The 20,265-nt window shown below is 39.1% G+C and overlaps 1 protein-coding gene across 9 annotated transcripts in view; it reads right to left on the bottom strand.

Annotated features, from left to right (window-relative positions):
* The window catches only part of LOC130905857 (disabled homolog 2-interacting protein-like), a 198,875-nt gene that overhangs the window by 81,075 nt on the left and 97,535 nt on the right, over positions 1-20,265 (bottom strand). For all 9 annotated transcript variants that reach the window (XM_057819595.1, XM_057819597.1, XM_057819596.1 and 6 more), the window contains one exon: positions 4,171-4,289. In XM_057819595.1, the coding sequence (XP_057675578.1) occupies positions 4,171-4,289 (119 nt within the window). The remainder of the gene's footprint in view (positions 1-4,170; positions 4,290-20,265) is intronic.

The raw sequence follows: 20,265 nt of genomic DNA, 5'->3' as shown, positions 1-20,265 counted from the left end.
CTATGAGGCTAACGATATGTTTAGAAAACCAAAAATTATTACAATTTTTAAAGACTGGTATTTAGTGTTTTTGAAAACTTTAAAAATAATCAGATTATGATAATAAATCTGGGGAACTCCGAAGCTGTATGACTGGTGCAAGAGTTTGGTCCGCATTGCTGGCAGTAAGTCGGATTCGTTCCCAGTGAGGGTTGGACTCTGCCAAGGTTGCCCTTTGTCATCGATTTTGTTTATAACTTTTATAGAAAGCATTTCTAGGCGCAGCCGAAGCATTGAGGGGGTCCGGTTTGGTGGCCTCAGCATTGCATCTCTGCTTTTTGCAGATGATGTGGTGCTTTTGGCATCATCAAGCCATGATCTTTAACTCTCACTGCAGTGGTTTGCAGCCGAGTGTGAAGCAGAGACTATGGTCCTCAGTCGTAAAAGGGTATTGTGCCCTCTCCGGGTCGGGGATGAGAACCTGACCCAAGTGGAGGAGTTCAAGTATCGTTGGGTCTTGTTCACGAGTGTGGGTCGAAGGAAGTGGGAGATTGACAGGCCGGTCGGTGCAGCGTCTGCACTGATGCGAACTCTGAAGGAGCTGAGCCAAAAGGCAAAGTTCTCTATTTACCAGTCGATCTACGTTTCTATCCTCACCTATGGTTACCAGCTGTGGGTCATGACCGAAAGAATGAGATCCCGGATACAAGCAGCCGAAATGAGTTTCCTCCACAGGGTGTCCGGGCTCTCTCTTAGATAGCCCCAGCATGAGATATTGATTTTGAGTGATGACGTGACTCGCAGCACCTATTTATTCCAAAATGGACCCAAGGGGTGCCATTTGTTTGTCCTACGTTTGCGCTAGTAATTGGGACACTCCTCTGCTATTGAGCGAGTTGGTACACTCCATCAGCCGCGACGGCGGGGCCGCGATAGACGTCATCACTCAAAATTAATATCTTGTCATGTGATTATCCATTGATTTCACATGTTGTGACTGCTCCTTGTGTATCCACCTATCCGCTTCCTCTTGTGTCACCCACCTGTACCCCATTGTCTCGTGACCTTGTCTATGTATTTAAGGTCCTGGTTTCTGTTGGTTCATTGTGGAATTCATGTCCATCCCAGTGTTGCCTTCTCTGTCCAAGCCCTCGTGTTTTTATTCCTCCAGCCAATTAAGTTTTGAATCCTAGTCCTTTGTTAGTTCTCCTCATTAGTTTGGATTGTACTTTGTTTTTTTGTTTTTTTTGACTTTTGTTCTTACTTTGAGTTTTGTCATCAGCATTAAAACATTTTTGAGTTGATCACCACCGGCCTTGCCTCCCTGCGTTTGGGTTCACCCCATCCACGCACCTCGTGACAAAATGACGTAACTCGAAATCAATATCTCAATACCTCAAAAATGATAGCAGCACGAATGAAGATTTTTACAGCACAAACAAGCACAAACGTAGGACAAACAGTTGACATCCTTTTTAAAATGATATAAATTTGTTTCTCATTGGGGGTTAACTTCACGAAGGTAAGAACTTTCCTTAATCGACATTTTCCGACTTTGGATTTTCATCATATCTTTTGGTGTATGTGAGTGTTGTGTTGCGCTAAATATAGATATGGCCAGCGAGTGTCCGGCTTGTGATTATCATGGATGAATATTTCATTTTCGGATTCCAGCTGCTTCTGCCTCTCATCTTTGGCTCGCTTCCGTGAGTCCGCCTAGTGGGGGTTTGGTGAAAAAAAACCAACAACAAAATACAAAAAAAACACCCAAAGGCCATGTCGTCGCTGTTTGTATGAAAAAGCACTCCATAAGCAATCAAACGTCCTGCGTATCCACATAACAGTGGGCATTTTTTTCCCCCAGTTATGAAATTCCCTCCATCTCTCCTCCCTCATTTCATCATCTCCCGACCACCGCGATCAGCACCCTGCGGGGGGATGCCGACTCCTCTCGCAGTGCGCCATGCTCCCATTTTGCAAGCGTCCCATTTCCCAGCGTGGGTGAAAGCCTCTCGGGAGATTTTCATCATCTCCACTCCAATAGGAGACCGCCGTCTCCAAAGTAGTATATAAGCAGGGGTGCACATAATTTTTTTGCCCATGTTCTCAGAGGAGGACCTGGAGATGCGACTTGGTCCTCATTGAGCTTGAGAGCCGACCCACCTGATGCGATAAAATTATGACAAGCTTTACTTGGAGCCAATTACCTTAAATTAATTTTATTAATAATTAACACTTGATTAACATCAACTGGCACAACAAAATTGCCTTACTCTGAAGTGAAAATGAGCTAACATAGACACTTTTCTGCTGGCAGATTTTGGTATCAACCTGTTGGTTATTTTATTGTTTTAAACAGTGACACATTTTTAAAATGATATATTGATTCTTGGCGGGAGTACATTGATAATACGCTACAAAGTATCGCGATATATTACAGTGGTTGAGCACCTCTACTTACGAACGTCTCTACCTACAAAATTTTCAGATGAAGAAACACCTCAATGGGAAAATATTGCCTCTTGTTACGAAAGAAATGTCAGGATACGGAAGGCAAAAATACAGTATGGCTGTTACTCGCATCTCCAAGAGTTTACTGAGCATACTGTACTTATAGCTGTTCTGCCTATGTGTATCTGTGTTTTACAGCATCCTCTTCAATTGCTCCTCGTGTTCCAACAGCTTTCCATGAGTGTATTAGTTTTTATTCTTTACTCTGTTCTCTACTCTGTTGCTCTGTTTTTTTACATTAGGCAAAACAGATTTTTAGATTTTTATTTGTTACATTTTTTGATGCATTTTTATGCATCATAAAAGTTTTATGTCCGAATTTTAGGGGGTCTTGAAACGGATTAGGTCATTCACATGGAAAATGCATCTCTACTTATGGAATTTTCAGGATACGAAACTACTTCCACATCCTTTTAATTTCGTAAGTAGAGGTACCACTGTACAAGAAATGTCCGATAACGACTTTATAATTGACTTTCTATTGTCCAACTCCAAAAATGCCAATTACCAATATCAAACTGATACCGATATATGCGGTCGTGGACTTGACATACTAAGGCTAATTGTATTGCGATGCCCCACTTGATGCTTTAATAATGATCAATGGAACAACTTCAAGGTTTTCCCAAATAAATATTCTGTGGAAAATAAGAGAACAACTTCAACTGAAGTTATGGAAAAAGTGCCTATATTGCGCCACTGTATTTATTCTGGAAATCAAAATAGTGCAAAGTGCCAATAAGGCACTTATTCTGTCCTCAATCTCATCTTACATTCGTATGATGAAAATAAAAGCCCTTCTGATCCTGATTCAATGTGTGTGTGTGTGTGTGGGGGGGGGGGGGGGGTACACAAATTGACAGATAGCAAACAAATCAGGCTCTAAAGAGAGGTCAGACGCTGTAGTAAACTTGAATTGCCTTTCTTTCTCTTGATTAGAGCATTGATACTTTTTGTAAAACTATGAACAACAAAACATTGTGTCAATAATATGGAGTAAAGCCTCAATATAAAGCAAAGTATGCACCACATGTCAATCAATTTGAATAGCAACTGTTCGTACAGATTGCAAGCAATGAAATAATGTAACCATATTTAACCACAAATTCAAACAGAATGAAATATACACATTTCCAATAAACTACACAACGTTCATGAATATAGAATAAAGGAAAAATGTAACTTACAACCGATGCTTATATAAAGCACAAACAACGTAGTGATATGGCAGGAACGGCTATGGCAAATTTGCTGCAGATGTTGGCTCGTTTATTTAGCTCAATTTGCAATGAGCTCACGTCGACATAGGATTACGTCAGCAGAAAGTGCCGGAACTAATTACACCTAGCGCCAGCTGGGGGCGTCAAAACACCAGCAACACAGGCAGGCAATACGTGGACATGATAGCTCTGCCATATGCATATTGGCCCAAAACAATAATGAACAACCGATGTCGATATTATCCAATATCATTTTAAAATGCTTTTATCTGCTAGCCGATAATATTGGACAACGCTAGAGTATATATTAACTTTTCAATAAATTATCACACCTCTAGCATACATTAAGCATTTTTTCCCGATCAGGCTATAAATCCGAATATAAATGCCCGTGTAAAAGTAGCCCGTGTTGCGCATTCAAAAAGAACGAAGCTCTGGTTTTGCTTCGTGACAAGCTCACCTGTCATTGTCCACGTTCCTGAAACCCGGCAGGATATGTCTGAAGCTGGAGTTGCGGTCCAGCTTGGGCTGACTTTTGGTGCGCTTGATGGAGCCCTTGAGCCGTCGACTCAGGAAGCCCTGGTGGGTGGATAAAAAGTCATAAACTGTCTGATTCAGGATTCTTGATGACTGACTTTGAAGGGTGAGCTTGAAAGATGAAATAAATTTATGAAGTGCTGCAGCACAGCTGGTAATTTAATGAATTAATGACACTTTTGATGACACGTTTAAGTATTTATTTTGATGTATTTATATATTTCATACTGCCCCCCTTTCGATCCTCCATTGTTTTACAGCGCCAACGTCAAAATACAAGCATGTTATTCGGTATTTACAATATGAATGAGCTACAACGTGCAACCCCGCGGGCCTAAATGAAACCCCTGGTGGGCCGCTTCTGGCCCGCGGGCCACACATTTAACACCATTGAGTTAAACCAGGCAAAAAAGTTGGTTTGACCGGACTTCTATCGCCGTCTATGTCAGCCAATTAAAAATGTAAACAGAACTACAAGTGGTGCAACTCAAATACACGGCAACTCCATTATTCACCGATTGTATGTTGTCGTCCCCGGCTAATGAAATCATGATCTAGCCGCGACCGGTTACTATTCAAACACAATAATCAGGCGCTAATTCCCCTTCCGCTCAGTCTTCCTTTTTGCATTTTTTTCCCTCCCCGCGTTAACTTTCACCGTGGAGAACATCTGCAATCGTGCTCCCCAAGCGCCCCGCCGTCGCCATGGCAACTGTCGGCTGGCATTTGGAGCGAGAAGAATATTGAAAAAAAAAAAAAAAAAAAAAAAACTGTCAGGATGCTGCCAATGTTACCCGAGATGCGAAGCTCCTGCTTTTATTTGGCGAGAGAAGCGGGGGGTTGAATAAGGATGATTGCGGAGTGCCAAGTGATGCCGGCGCTAATTAAATGTAGCACATTTATGTAACCGTGCGCAACTGATGACTATTTTGGTCCTTGAGTAGATCAAAGCACCTCTCTCGAAAATTTTGCAATTTGTCGCCCCCCCACCTTTTGCTGTAAAATGCTGTTAGCAGTCCTTAGTGCTACTAATGTAAAATGCTAAAACCGCAATAGAATTTCACCTAAACATTATTAAGTTAATACTTCAAAATAAAATAAAAATAGTACTTTTATTTTTAAGCATAGTTCAGAGCTGTCTTGTTAACAGAAATAAGTTATTAGAAGATCTAACTTTTTTTCAGATTTATGTGGGTAATATGAAGAAAAAACTGCACTGAGGCTGCAACTATCGATTATTTTTATAATCGATTAATCGGACGAATATTTAAACGATTAATCAATTCATCTGATAAATGTCACTTTTTCCATTTACCTTCACAATATAACGAAGTTTCACACATGTTGTTAGTAACAATGAAGACAAAATGTATGACTATTTGCTTCAAATAATATTTCATTCCAGCTTTCTAACCCCATAATTTTCTTACTATAAGGGGCACCTGACTACAGTATAAGCCGCTACATACAGTAGCAAATTAATAAATAAATAAACCGCACTGGACTATAAGCCGCAGCTGTCCTCACTGTATTATGGGATATTTACACCAAAAGATATTAACCTGTAATACTTTATTTGACACCAGCATCATAAGACTGTCATAAGTACTGGTGCAATGCACGATAATTATTGGTCCGATAATTATCGGTCCGATAATAGGAATTATTACGTCATCCCAATAAATCCAATAACATAATTAATAGGACCGATAATACAGTCTGAACTGTGCTCGCTGGCTGGGAAATGTTGACCATTTGCGGGGCATTGCTGCCACCTGCCGGTCAGAATAATTCCCTGCATTTATAATTTGGCCCACACTTTACACCATGTATGGGAAATCAGATGACCATTTGCGGGGCATTGCTGCCACCTGCTGGTCAGAATAATTCGCTGCATCTATTTTTTGTTACAGTAGTTTAGTTCATTCACTTTACACAGTGCTGTGTCTTGCGTTAGCATTGACAATCGTGAATGCTTTCTGTTACTTACGTTTCCGCCTCGGAAATATATGTCTGTAAGGATTTATGTTTACCATAACATATGGATGTGCAATATATGTTTACTTCGGTGGTGAAGGGTCATATGTACAGAACTTCATAAGTTGTTGTGTTATAGAAGCCAGCCAATGCTTAAGGCTAGTAGCTCAAGCTAGTGTGCTATGCTATACATACATATAATAGTTGTCGTGTAATGTCAGTCCTGTCAGCATGCTTGGTAGGATTTTATACTATGCAGAGAATAAACCTCATACTTTATTGAATAGGGGTTCACTCACTGCCGTTTATATTGATTATTATAAGGCAAGCCATTAATCCTTTTGTTCTACAATATTTTTGTTATGAGGAATGAGTGATAAACCTTACTATATAATGTTTACAGTGTTAGTTATAAGTTAGTATGTTATTGAGAGGCCTTTTGGTTATTGATAGGCTTGCTGTCCTAACCTGTCTCCCAGGTTAAGAAAGTTGTTTCATGGACCAAGACCACAACAGTCTCCTGTAGCACCAAATATTTTTATCTGATGACAAAGCACAATACCTGTTGGGTTTATGTTTTAGTTCAGTGCTCATTGTTCAGGAAACACATCTTCAATTATATTGACTAATTGATTGTGATTGACTCAAATTATATTTATTTGAAAAAATAAATATTGGCACTTTATTTGAAGTCAAGACTGTTCTTGTCTTTGTTTTGTTCATTATAATAATGTTCATGTCATTATGAAAATTCTGGTGAGATCGACGACAAGTCTATGTTGCCCATTATTTTTTTTTTTAAACCTCCAGGTGTTCAAAAACTCGGGTGAATATACATAAAAAAAATTATATATTTATTATCGGTTATCGATATCGGTATCGGCTTTGAGGAGCAGGAAGTTATCGATATCGGTTTCAAAAAAATGGATATCGTGCACCCCTAGTCATAAGACTAGATGAACCACCATTTTGCTTTGAACTAATTAGCTGTAAAGCTTCATTGATTCAAGAAGAGTCATTTGAGGGAGACGGTCATCCTCTGCTGTCAACACTGTCGTTGTTCAACATGCCTCCTATCATGCATTGCAGCGCTACAGATGTAATTGTACAATCAAAATTCATGTTCTATGCTAATTATTTCTTCAGTTACTGTTCCAGTTGTTTCATTAATTGCTAGTTATGGTATTTTGGTAACACATTTGACAGTCACATATGACTGTCATAACACAATCATAATTATGACATGACATTGCCATGAGCATTAACGAATGCTGATGACAGATGTCATTTTATGTCATCCGGCAAATTATCTCACTTTTGAATGGATGGAAAAGTTCCGAACTGGACATAAATGGAGTTAGTGACATAATTTGACGGATGACACTTAATCAGTCATAAGCATTCATTATTACCCATGATGGTGTCATGACATAATTATGACGGTCTTATGGCAGTCTTATGACGACACTGTCAAATGAAGTGTTACCTATTAACCCAAATAAATCAACAAAAAGGCCGAAGTGGACTATAAGCCACAGGATTCAAAATGAGGGGAAAAGTAGCGGTTTATAGTCCGAAAATTACTGTAACTGTAGTCTACAACTGTACTGTTTTAAGTAACTTGTTAAAGTTTTTAATAAAGGTTCTGAGTATCTAACATAAAAATTATTTTTCAGTACACAAATCAGACAAAAGTCCTGTTCATTCAAATTAAAAAAGAGTGCCGCTGATTGGAATTTTTTTTTTTTTTTTTCTTGTGGGCAAAGAGAAGGAGGCATACTGTAATGAATCAGTCTTCTTTCTCAAACAGTTGTTCATAAATACAATCCAAATCCAATTTCAAAGCACAGTCTCTTGTATGACAATTTACAGTTTGAATGGGAGTTTGTGTTGAAAGCTGTTATATCAGGGGTCGGGAACCTATGGCTCGCGAGCCAGATCTGGCTCTTTTGACGGCTGCATCTGGCTCGCAGACAAATCTTTAATTATTTAAAAAAAAAAAAAAAAAAAAAGTATAAAATCTCGATTAATTATTTTTTTTATATAAGTATAACACAAATTAAAATGGCTATTAAAGTGTCAGATTATACACTAGATGCACAAAAATCACCAAATGCAGAGATAATCACCTATATTTTCAGGATTAATAGCAATATTTAACATATCATATAAGTTTTTGACCAAAATAGCAACTTGATTTTTTTTTAGTTTACTGCAAGTTTTCAACTGCTAATAAATCACTCAATTTAACATCAGAAACTTAAGACTTGAGGAAAACATGCGGAATCAATTATAAAGAATATGTAAATAGATTATTAATAAATTCAATATACAATCACAAGTTATTATACAATATAATAGCCCTTTACAATCATTAAACACAAAAAAAAAATGTTTCGTTATACTCCTTTGCGCATTGCGCGAAATGTCGACGTTGGTGTTGTGCAGTAATGAGCAGACGTGATTTTTGCAGCGTGTGTTAACTTTTTTAATGCTCCGACAACACTCGTGCACTTTGCACTAGATATTATCAAATAGCAACCTAGATGTACTACGTTAGATCCCCCAAGTCCCATGCCATTGACTGCATGAGCCCAGGGTGATCATGGGATATGTAGTCCATATACTACAGCCGGTTCGCAGTAATTTTAGTCAGAAAGTGGCAAACATACAAGTCACTGTGTCTATCTATCTATTTATCTATTTATCAATCTATCTATCAATCGCATAGTCAACGCAGATGAGGCAGAGACACTGTTCAAGTGGGGTTGCCGTATTTTGCTGTGCGCGTGTGCGTGAGATCAGGAAGTAAAATGTCCTCGTTTTCAGTTTCGTTTTCCGCGTTGCCATCTAATTTTAGAGACCCTTTTGAGAAGATGGCAAAAAGAAGAAAACACGACGGGTATCGTACTTTTCAGCAGGACATAAGGACATAAATGCGGCACCGTTTTTTCTCTCGCTTTGGATGAGTCAAAACAGACGTGAGCTATTTATCTCAGTTCAGCGGGATTGCAAGGTTTTGACTAGGAAAGGGACAAAAAGAGGCAAGGATTTATTCAAGTCCTTCACTGAGTTCGCTAAAGAAAAAAATCAACCGATGAATAAACTTGTTTCGGTGCGCACTGATGGTGCTCCGTGCATAAGTTTTTCAACGCCTGCATGAAGCTGAACCTACCCAAGTATCAACCAGACTACAACGCCATCAGCAAAACCATGCAGCACCAGCATTCGCATTAATGGTAAGAAATACTCATCATTAATTAGCAACAGCATAACAATTTTGTTCAAAAGAATTCAGAGACTTATTGTACTTGAGAGTTTTGAAATTACCGTACATAAAAAGCACACATTACTTGTATTTTTAGTTTTAAACATATTGTACGGCTCTCACGGAATTACATTTTAAAATATGTGGCGTTCATGGCTCTCTCAGCCAAAAAGGTTCCCGACTCCTGTGTTATATGAGTAGTTTTATGTGAGTGGTTTCTTTATGAAAAGAAATTAGACAACTTTACTATCTAACAATAACTGCTAAGTACAAAGTGCTAATATGCTTCTCCAAAACACAATATAAATGGACACTTAAGACACTGATTAGCATAATCGCTAACTAGTTAGTGCTCCATGCTAAGTAGTAACGTCTCATCAACAAAGTATATAAACAATTAGGGGTGCACGATATCCATTTTTTGAAACCGATACCGATATCGATAACTTCCTGCTCCTCAAAGCCAATACCGATATCGATAACCAATGATAAATATATAATTTTTTAAATGTATAACCTGAGTTTTGAACACCTGGAGGTTTAAAAAAAAAAAAAAAAATAGTGGTGGATTCAAAATAGATTTGCCTTTAATCTCTCCAGATTTTTCATAATGACATGAACAAAACAGTGCATTTCACTTCTGCACTGCCCGACAGCCAGCTAAAAATGAATGCACTTCCATAAACCACAAGGCTTGGTCTTTTCTTGCTTTTATGGGAAGACACTCGTCTTAATTAGGCTCGAGCGTTTACGTCACAGCAGCACGGGATCGTGCGAGATTTGCGACAACGAGCCATTTCGGAAGCCCGTCTGCATCACGGGACATTTAAGCTTAACGGCAAATACAATTCAACTACGAGTGCCAAAGATGGAAAAATGTAGGGAAAACTTGCCAGTTCGATACACAGACAAACCTCTTACCACGGCGAAGGACAGATATGTGAGCAATTTTAAGGATGTGAACAATGTTGACCCTCACGAGCAAGCCGAACACAAATGGAATAAAGATGTCGACAAGCTTCCACCACTACGCGAAATGGACATCATGCTGTATTTAGTGTTTGGTGTATGTTACTACACTCATCAGCAATTCCAAAACCACAAATCGCTACAAAGCTACGAACAGTTTTGCTGCGGATGGGTGCAGGATCTGCACATTATGACCATAGCAAACGGCAACACCATGTTTCTAGCAAAGGTAGGCAATGTGTGTTTACATTAGTCTGTGACCACGGATGTACACATTTTTTGTTGCAGAAAATGTAGCCTGTGTACAAATTCTTTGCCACTCTCTCACGTCAAAATATTACAGCTTTTTCATTTAGCAACGAAAGGAATTATGTCTTATGAAGACAATGCACATGTATGCATGTTAGTTGTTTAGCTGTAGCTATAGCTAACAACAGGCCGACTTAGGGCATAAAGTTACTGAAATTTGCGTAAACAAACGAAATTAACTTACCGGAGTGAAAGTACATAGAGCAAACTCTGTGTGTAACTGGAGAATCAAACGTTATGCCCTTCCTTCTGATTGAGGCCACCCATGCCATTCTTCGACGTTTGGTAAGTTCAGATATGACCTTTCCCTCACCTTTTCTCCATGTAGGGATCCGGAAGAAACTCAATGGTGTTCCGTCGAGCTGTACATTCTCCTTTCTATTCGATCGGTTGTTGCAATTCTTTACCGCACAATAATTTCCAACCATTTTTAAAGAGCGGCCTGTGTTGAAATGCCTCACTGTTTATGTTTCTCGCTTCCACAATGGCGATAGCGGCGGAAACCTCGCGAGTGCCACGTCATACGCTCGAGCCTAATATTGTGAAAGTACGACAGAAAAATACACGTATTCAATACTCAATATACAACAAACTTCACAATACACATATACACAACTATTATATGTATAGCATAGCACACTAGCTTGAGCTACTAAAACATTGGCTGGCTTCTATAACACAACAACTTATGAAGTTCTGCACATATGACCCTTCACCATAGAGGTAAACATATAATACACATCCATATGTTATAGTAAACATAAAATACTTAGACATATATTTCCTAGGCGGAAACGTAACAGAAAGCATTCACGATTGTCAATGCTACCGCTAGACACCGCAATGTGTAAGTGAATAAACTAAACTACTGTAACAAAAAATAGATGCAGCGAATTATTCTGACCAGCAGGTGGCAGCAATGCCCCACAAATGGTCATCTGATTTCCCATACATGGTGTAAACTGTAAAGCCAGCACAGTACTTAATATCGGTCCTATTAATAATGTTATTGGATTTATCGGGATGACGTCATAATTCCTATTATCGGACTGATAATAATCGGACCAATAATTATCATGCACCAGTAAAAACGATACAATTGCCTTAATTTACTCACCTGTGAAAGAGGCACACTGGTGCTAACAACACAAAAGACAATCTAACTCTCGACACTTCGTAATATTATTGATTCAGATACTCAATCTAAGTGTAGCAGTGAACTCCCTCTCGCTTGCTCTAATCACTGGTGCAAACGAACAGCCTCACATTACACACAAACAGGGACCCAAACTGGACTCGTAGCCGCCGGCAAAAATCGATTATCACATTGGTTGGCAACAAATTTATTAATCGACTTTACTCGATTAATTGTTGCATTCTTAAACAATACATTTTAAAAACCCGATTATGATATTTTTTTTTTTTGTACCATATTCTGATCCATTGAACATGACATGATAGCGATCAGGGACATGCCTAACATCAACTAGGAAAATGTAATACCTCGTTGCCTGCCATTGACAGCGATAGACGTCCACTACATTTCAATTAACAAGGCTTACAAAGTTTATGAACTTACACATTTACATATTTGTAGCCCATATACTTATCCATCATTAGAAAACCTGTACAACCGTATACAGGTGTTCTATAGAAAGATTGGTACGTTTCTGCTTTTAGCCAACAGCGGGGGGAAAAAAAGCCATCTCGATTCACTCTCTCCTCACGGAAGAGTCGAAGGCAACATCTAAAGTGCTCCTGAGCTAAATCTGTCAAAATGTTTTTCCGTCATCTTGTTTGTTAGAGACAACGCTAGGGAAGGAAGCGGAGCTGCAACTCCTTCACTTTCTTCAAAGTTTTCATTCCCTAATGTGGATTTAAATTTAATCAATCAGAGAGAGTTTGACAATGTGATTGAATTATATGATTGTTAGTAGGGATGGGAACCCCTGGGTAGCTAATGATACGATTTGCGATACATGGCTCACAATGATGATTATCTCAAAATATGACAGTACAATTATAGAGAAGAGATCACTCGCCAATTCGCGCTTCGAAATTTGTGGTTTCAGTTATTTGCTGAGTTTTAAAAAGTATTCAAAAAAAAAAGAAAGAAAAAAATATGCGTTGTTTCATTTTCAGTCGCGAGAGAGAACGTTTCGCAGCAAAACATACTATGCATGACTCAGGAGCTTTGTAATTACTCACGGCCACTCATCCAAGACATGTGATTCGTTCCTGGTGTGAGATTGACAGATGAAAAAAAAAAGACCACCATCAAATTAACCCCCTACTATGACCGACACGACGAGACCGCCAGTAAGAGTGGCTTTATTCCGTGAGCTGATTGGCTGCGCACCATAGGGAACTTCCCTATTGTAATAGTGATGGGGGGCAAATCCTATTTGGCGGTTTTTCACTTTTCGTGGGGGGTTCTGGCCCCATAAATCGTAAATAACAAGGGATTACTGTATCATAATTATCGGTAGAATATATTGATTTTTAGTAACTTTCTGCTGATTTTGGGGAATTTCTGGGACATTCCCTGTTGATTTTAAGGCATTTGTGCATCACTTCCTGTTGATTTGGGGGAATTTCTGGGACACTCCCACTTGATTTCTAGGAATTTACAGGTCACTTCCTGTTGATTTTGGGTGACTGAATAGCAGAGGTGGGTAATAACGCCTTACATTTACTTTGAGTAACTTTTTGAGAAACATGTACTTCTTAGAGTAGTTTTATCACATAATGTTTTTAACTTTTACTTGAGTAGATTTGTGAAGAAACACTACACTTACTCTGCTACTTTGGACTACACTAGAGTTATTCATTTTTTTACCCTTTAATCTACATATTGATTTTTTTCCCCCCAGAAATGCCGACTGGCTGTCTCAGTTTTACCAATTGAGATATCGCAACAACAAACACATGACTCCATTATACCAATCAAAGGTAACCATTTTTTTTCTCCACTAGAGGGCACTTATGCTCTTTGGACTGGTAATGGGTGATAGTGTTTTTGTGGTCTGAAATCAATGATTTATGTGTCATTTTTTTGGCGTAATAAGGTCGTGTAACAAGTTATAGTAGAGCATAGTAACGACAGTTCATATAGATTAAGTTGTGCTGAGAAAAAATATGTCAATTGTTTAGAAAAATCTGACATTTTAAACAGTTACTCACAATGTTACTCATGACATGAGTATTCTTTTTAACGAATACTTTTTTTACTTGTACTTGTGTAAATCTTTGGATGACTACTTTTACTTGAGTAATATTATTCAGAAGTGACACTACTCTTACAAGAGTAAAATGTTTGGCTACTCTACCCGCCTCTGCTGAAAACAAAGTGACCAGGGAATGTCTCATTATATAAGAAGTAGGGTTGTTAAAAAAATCGATTCTATGATAAATCGTGACATTACTTTACGCAATTCTCGTATTGATTCAAATACCGTCTGTGTTGATCCTTACGGGTGTGTTTTTGGTGGAAATAAACAATTCAATGGCTGCACTTCTACTTCTGTCCAGTAGTTGGCAGCATTGCATCGCAGTCTGCTGACGTAACAACAACATTAGACTAATCCGAGTAGAGATTTGTGTCGTCCTCTAGCACTTGCTCGAATTAGCCCTTCTTTATTTCTGAAATTTGAAGTTTTTCATTTTGGCTTTAACTGCAAAAACGGAGGCATGGAGTATTTAGAATCCTGCATTTAGGCAGATTTGGACTAATGCAGGTTTGCACTAAAAAAAAAAGATAATGTTACCGTATTGGCCCAAATATAAGACGGTCCTGATTATAAGACGACCCCCTCCTTTTCAAGACTCAAGTTTGAAAAAAGACTTTTTGAACACCAAATTAATTTTTATACAGAAAATAATTACAGTACATCTGAAACAAATGACAATGATAACAATATATTTGAGAGAAAAAGCATGTTATTTTGCCTCATTCAACTTTTAATATCTGAACATTTAAATATGTAAACTAAAGTGCAATCACATTCGTAAATGAATGGCTTCTGGTTTTTGAAATGTAAATAAACCAATCTATTGTGATAAAACAACAAAATTGCAATAACTGCAGTAACATCAAAGTGAAGTCTAACTGTAACTGTAGTCTTGAAACAAATCTGAATAAGGAAAAACATTGCAATAAAATAATGCAAACTGGTTAAACTTGAGAGTAGCTGAGATCTGTCATGACAGACCATCGCTTCAATCATATCTGGCGCCATCTAGCGTCGTGAATGGGTATAATGTCTAAACCGCGAATATAAGACGAGTCTTATTTCAATGCAAAAAACAGTCTTATATTCAGGCCAATACAGTATATGGAAAGCCATATTTTGTTCAAACATAAAACAAAAACATTTTTACTTCTTTCTGGATGAGCTTTCAGGAATAAATTGATATTAACGTACTTATATCTGTTTTGATTTGTTTTTTTTTCTAAAGTATATATACAAATATCGCAATAATCATCTTCAAGTGTAGTATCGGGACTAGTAATCGGGACTGACGCACACTCAATCACACAAATCCACGGTTTTACAGCGCAAGTATCAAACTAAGAGCATGTGATTTTGCATGTTCAGTATAAATGGGCTGCAACATGCCTGTCAGGCAGAACAACTCCGCGCGCCGTGTGTTTGACACCCCTGATTTAACTAGTCTCAAACACTACACACGTTTTCTTGATCAATATTACTGCATTTACTGTCGTAGCATCAACATGTTCTTTCTACTTTCAATGTTACGGTTTTTTTCCCATTACCTGTAGGTTTATTTCATTCTGATTCAACAAGCAGTCATTTTTGCAAGACATGTTTTTTCTTCCCCAGGCCATATGTTTTTTTATTTATGTCCTCTTCTAGTTGTTGTCCATTTTCTCAGCATGCTTCTCCTCGGCGTATGTCTTTTAATCCTGTCGTTTTAGCCGCTTGACGAAGGCAAATTAAATGCACTTTGCAGCGCTGCCTGTCTACCGTGGCGATGGCCTCCCCCGCCTGCGCCCCGGGGGTGCGCGTGGGGTTAATGTAGGTGCCAGTCATCCATTTGAAGCCATTGAATAGACTCGTGACAAGTAATCATTGTCCAATGACTGAAGGTAGGCTACGTTTCTGGAAATCCAAAACCAGGAAGAGAAGAAGTGTGTGTAAAATATGTGTAAAATTTTATGCATGGAGTATGTACTGTATATGTAACGGAGTAAATACTAAAATTATGCCGGACGTGACATTACATCAGTCGCTCGCGAAAGGGGACGTGCGGAATCTAGCGCGGGAAGACGTGCACAGACGTAGGGTGACCACTTGGCTGGTTTTATGATGGACCCTCAGCCTTTTCATTGATGTGTCCGGCGTCCGGCATAACCCATTAGCCGGCTTTTCAAGAAAACAGGCCGCGATTTAGTTCATGTGACGCAACTCAACCCCACGGTTGTCACAACTGGTCCATGATTGGCCAAGAGTGGCTTTAGTTAAAAACGTCCTATATCATTGATTCAACAAAATGAAAACAAAGCTTTACCTGTGGCTGTCTGACGAAATCGTTTCCTCGCCGAGATTTTATAACAGTGCCAAAACATGCCAAACTGGCGTCCTTTAACTCTAAATGGACGAAAGAGCATGATTTCCTCACCAAAAGCAGTCGAGACTCTTTCCACGGTTTCTGCACGCTTTGCCAGTGTGACGTGAGCAGCAGGGGCAAAGCGGCCGTACAACGTCACACGGAGAGCGTGAAACATAAAACACAGAGGCGAGCAGCCGGTGCGTCGACATTGAAAACATTTTTTCGAGAACCCTCATCGCCTCTGAATAACAAAATAATTGCAGCTGAACTTTGTAAAGTTGTTCCTCCTATAAAGACGTCACTTTCTTTGAGCAATTTAATGCTCACATTGTTTTTACGCAAAGAATTCTTGTTCTTAAAAATTTTGTTACAAATGTTCCTTGTTAATACTGTTGTTTTGCCAAAAATTTCTACACCGGCGAAACTTCTACATATGGCAAATTTGACACCCTAAGTACTACCGTGTGCTTTCAGCTTGTTTTGTTTAGATGCATACAGGAAGAATGTACTAAAAAAATGCCTTGAGAAAAAGTCAAATATTGTTAGGACCCCTGCTCCCTGCCTTGCTCCTCTTCCTTGTGTGTGTCTTGATTGCAGGATTGGACATATGGGTGAGCCTGGGACCTAGGGAACTAGGAACAGCCTAGTTAAGCCAGTCCCTGGCCTTACTTCGTCGCCAGATCAATAACTCAACTCCACGAGTTTGTGACTCTAGCATTCACTTTGATCCAAGATGTGTATTGTTTCTGTTCAGCTCACCTTGTCTTTGTTTATTTCTCGCCTCCCTTGACATCTCACCTCCTCACTCGCCAAATGACTGCCTGATCATTTGGACACAGAGTGTTTTTGTATTTTGCAATAAACTATTGTTACCCCTGCTACCTTACCTGCCTTCTCTGCGTTTGGATTTCCCGCTCACTCAGAACCGTAACAAATATCAAATAAGAGTGGTTTAAATACACTACGTGACTCATGTGGTCAACAGATAAACACTTTGAAAGAATTTTTTTTACCATTTAGTTACACACATATGATTTATAAACCATGCAAAACTTTATTGTTGATGAAAATACACCGCAAGTCTGATGTATTATTTTTTTTAATATGTCCTCCATTTTGACCTTTTGGAAGTGGTCACCCTACACCAGGGGTGTCCAAACTTTTTGCAAAAGGGGGCCAGATTTGGTGTTGTAAAAATGTGGGGGGCCGACCTTGGCTGACGTGTTTTACGTAGAACAATATATTTAAGCAAATTTTAGCAAGCCATTCTGTGTGTCACATTTGCTTTATTATTTTTTTAATTAATAATTTCAACAATCTCGCAACTAGCCTTTCTAGCGTTATCTTTCGACTCTCGGGCTCCTTCGAAATACTGCTGCTGTGAAATTAAACCAGCTTCAAGTTGCTTCAATTACTCGCTACGTATCTTCTCTGTAATCTGGTCGTACATGTCAGCGTGTCTTGTTTGGTAATATCGCCACACATTGAACTCTTTAAAAACAGCGACTGTCTCTTTGCAAATGAGGCAGACACAGTTGTTGCGTATTTTAGTAAAGAAATAGTCTAATTTCCACCTATCCTTGAAGTGTCAGCCGTCGCAGTCAACGTTCTTTTTTGTTGATTGTCGCCATTTTAGAAAATTGGGAGTAAAGGGTCACACAGGGTAATGTTGCTTAGAGTGCTGCTGCCTTTTAGTGGGTATATGAGGAGCAGCATTTAGTGTGTAAGCTACTTCATATGCTGGTAGCAGTACTGCTGACCAATTTATTAAGTCTGTGAGCGGGCCAGACATTCTTGATTTTATTACAGAGGCTGGGGGCCTGATGAAATTTGACCACGGGCCGCATTTGGCCCCCGGGCCGGACTTTGGACATGTCTGCCCTACAAAGACGCAAGAAAAACACTGTAATGGTGAGTCGCACATCTGTAATGGTTCAACAAAAATGATGATAATCGATCATATTTGAGTTGCACATTTCACCCAGCTGTTTCTGTGTATAGCTTCCCATCGTTGTAGTGAAACTAACTTTGCGCTCAGTTTAATCTTTTTTGTGAATAGTTTAAGATTAAAGCTTACCTTTTCTCTGTGTAATCATTCGCTATTGTTCATGTGTTGTGCAGTACAGACGTTTACGCACTGTTTTGCATGTAAAATACCCTTCTGTATATTATTGCACTATTTTGTGTGCATTTTTTGTATGCTCAGTCACTTACTGAGGCTCACTACAACCATGTCACACACGTGATGCAATTGGGGACACCTTTTTAATATGTGTATAAATTGTTAGTGTCTGTTATGTTTGAAAGTGTAAATTATACAGATTGTTGTGCCAATTCTTCGTTTGAATCACTATACGGTCACAATTTTTCATGTTGATGTTAATGTACTGGTTAATTTGTTGAGACCGACGCGAGAACACAGTTATGTACAGAGGTGCTTGTGAAACGCGACCGCCATTTCCGTCCTTTGCGCACTGTGTTGCAGGGACAATAAAAATAAATGCCAATGATAGCAGTCCATCTGAGTACCTGTGTTGTGGGGGAACAACAGTGATGGAGAGCTGCAACCCGACATTGTGAACCGTCACATCAGCAACGTCAGTGTCATAAAGTGATTTAGTTGTCATTTTCAGTGTCATAAAGCACTGCAAGTGTCGCCATGTTTGTGAGCGTTGAATCAAATTAGCGTCGATCAGAATCACTGCGATTATTCGAATCTACCGCTATTTTCGATATCGATTACCGGCAATGGCAGCAAAGGAGTTGAGGCTATTAGGGATCAGATTTTTCAAGATTAAACTCATTAATCACTATTTTACTTTGACCCCTATCGCCGTCAATGGCAGAAAATTAGTTAAGACTATTAGTACTCAGACTGAGATGAATCTCTTCACCCACGATTTTACGTCTAGCGCCGTCAATAGCAACAAATGAGTTAAAGCTATTGATCAGACTGACCAGACTAATTGAGTATTAGTCTCATTACCAATAATTTTACGTCAATCGCCGTCGATGAGAACAAATGAGTTCAAACATATCAGTTATTAGAAAAACAGATTAATCTAGATCTAGATCTGGACCAGTTTATATTTGGCCAAATTAGTTAACTCACTGACTCGAAGATTTAATTCGCCCCTCCCAGTCAAAATAGATCGGATGTCTAGCGCCGTCAATGGCACAGAAACATGAGCATTCACAGCTAGTCCTTGCAATCTAAGAGAATATGACGTCCATCGCTGTCAATGGAAGCCAAAGTGTTGATTTCGTGTCACTTCCTTGCAATTTTAGGGTACTTACGAGTCACTTCCTGTACATTTTAGGGCATACACGGGTAATTTCATGTATATTTTGGATCATTTCCTATTGATTTAAGGGCATTTAAGGGCCGATTCCGGTTCATTGGTCACTTCCTGTTAATTTTGTGGTACTTTCAGGTTACTTCCTGTTGATTTTGGGTCACTTCCTGTTGGGGTTTTTTTTGTGTTTTTTTGGGTCACTCCCTTGTAAACTTATTGGCCGCCATTGGCAGGCGCTAGATGTCCAATCCATTTTGACTGGGAGGGGGTGAATGAAAGAATGTGACTGTGGACTCAAACGTGAGCCAAATGCAGTAGTGCAAACACTCGATCACACAAATCACAAATCTTTGAATTTATAGAAACGATGTCAAAATAAAAGCATATGATTCTGTATGTACTATGCACAGTATGAATAAGCAACAACATGACTGCAAGGCAAAACAACCCCGCGGGCCGGATCGGATCGCTTGGTGGGCTGCTTCCGGTCTGCGGGTCATATGTTTGACACCTCCGATCTAGAGTGAGCCTACTGCTCTTTAGAAACTAACGCTAGTAACAGAACATTGTTTAATATTCTTGAGGATGTACCAGCAGAGCTTGGTTTAATACAAAAATTATGATT

The sequence above is a fragment of the Corythoichthys intestinalis genome, chromosome 17 (genome assembly GCF_030265065.1).
Source record: "Corythoichthys intestinalis isolate RoL2023-P3 chromosome 17, ASM3026506v1, whole genome shotgun sequence".
NCBI classification, from domain to species: Eukaryota; Metazoa; Chordata; class Actinopteri; order Syngnathiformes; family Syngnathidae; genus Corythoichthys; species Corythoichthys intestinalis.
This window is presented reverse-complemented; position numbering and strand designations above follow the sequence as displayed.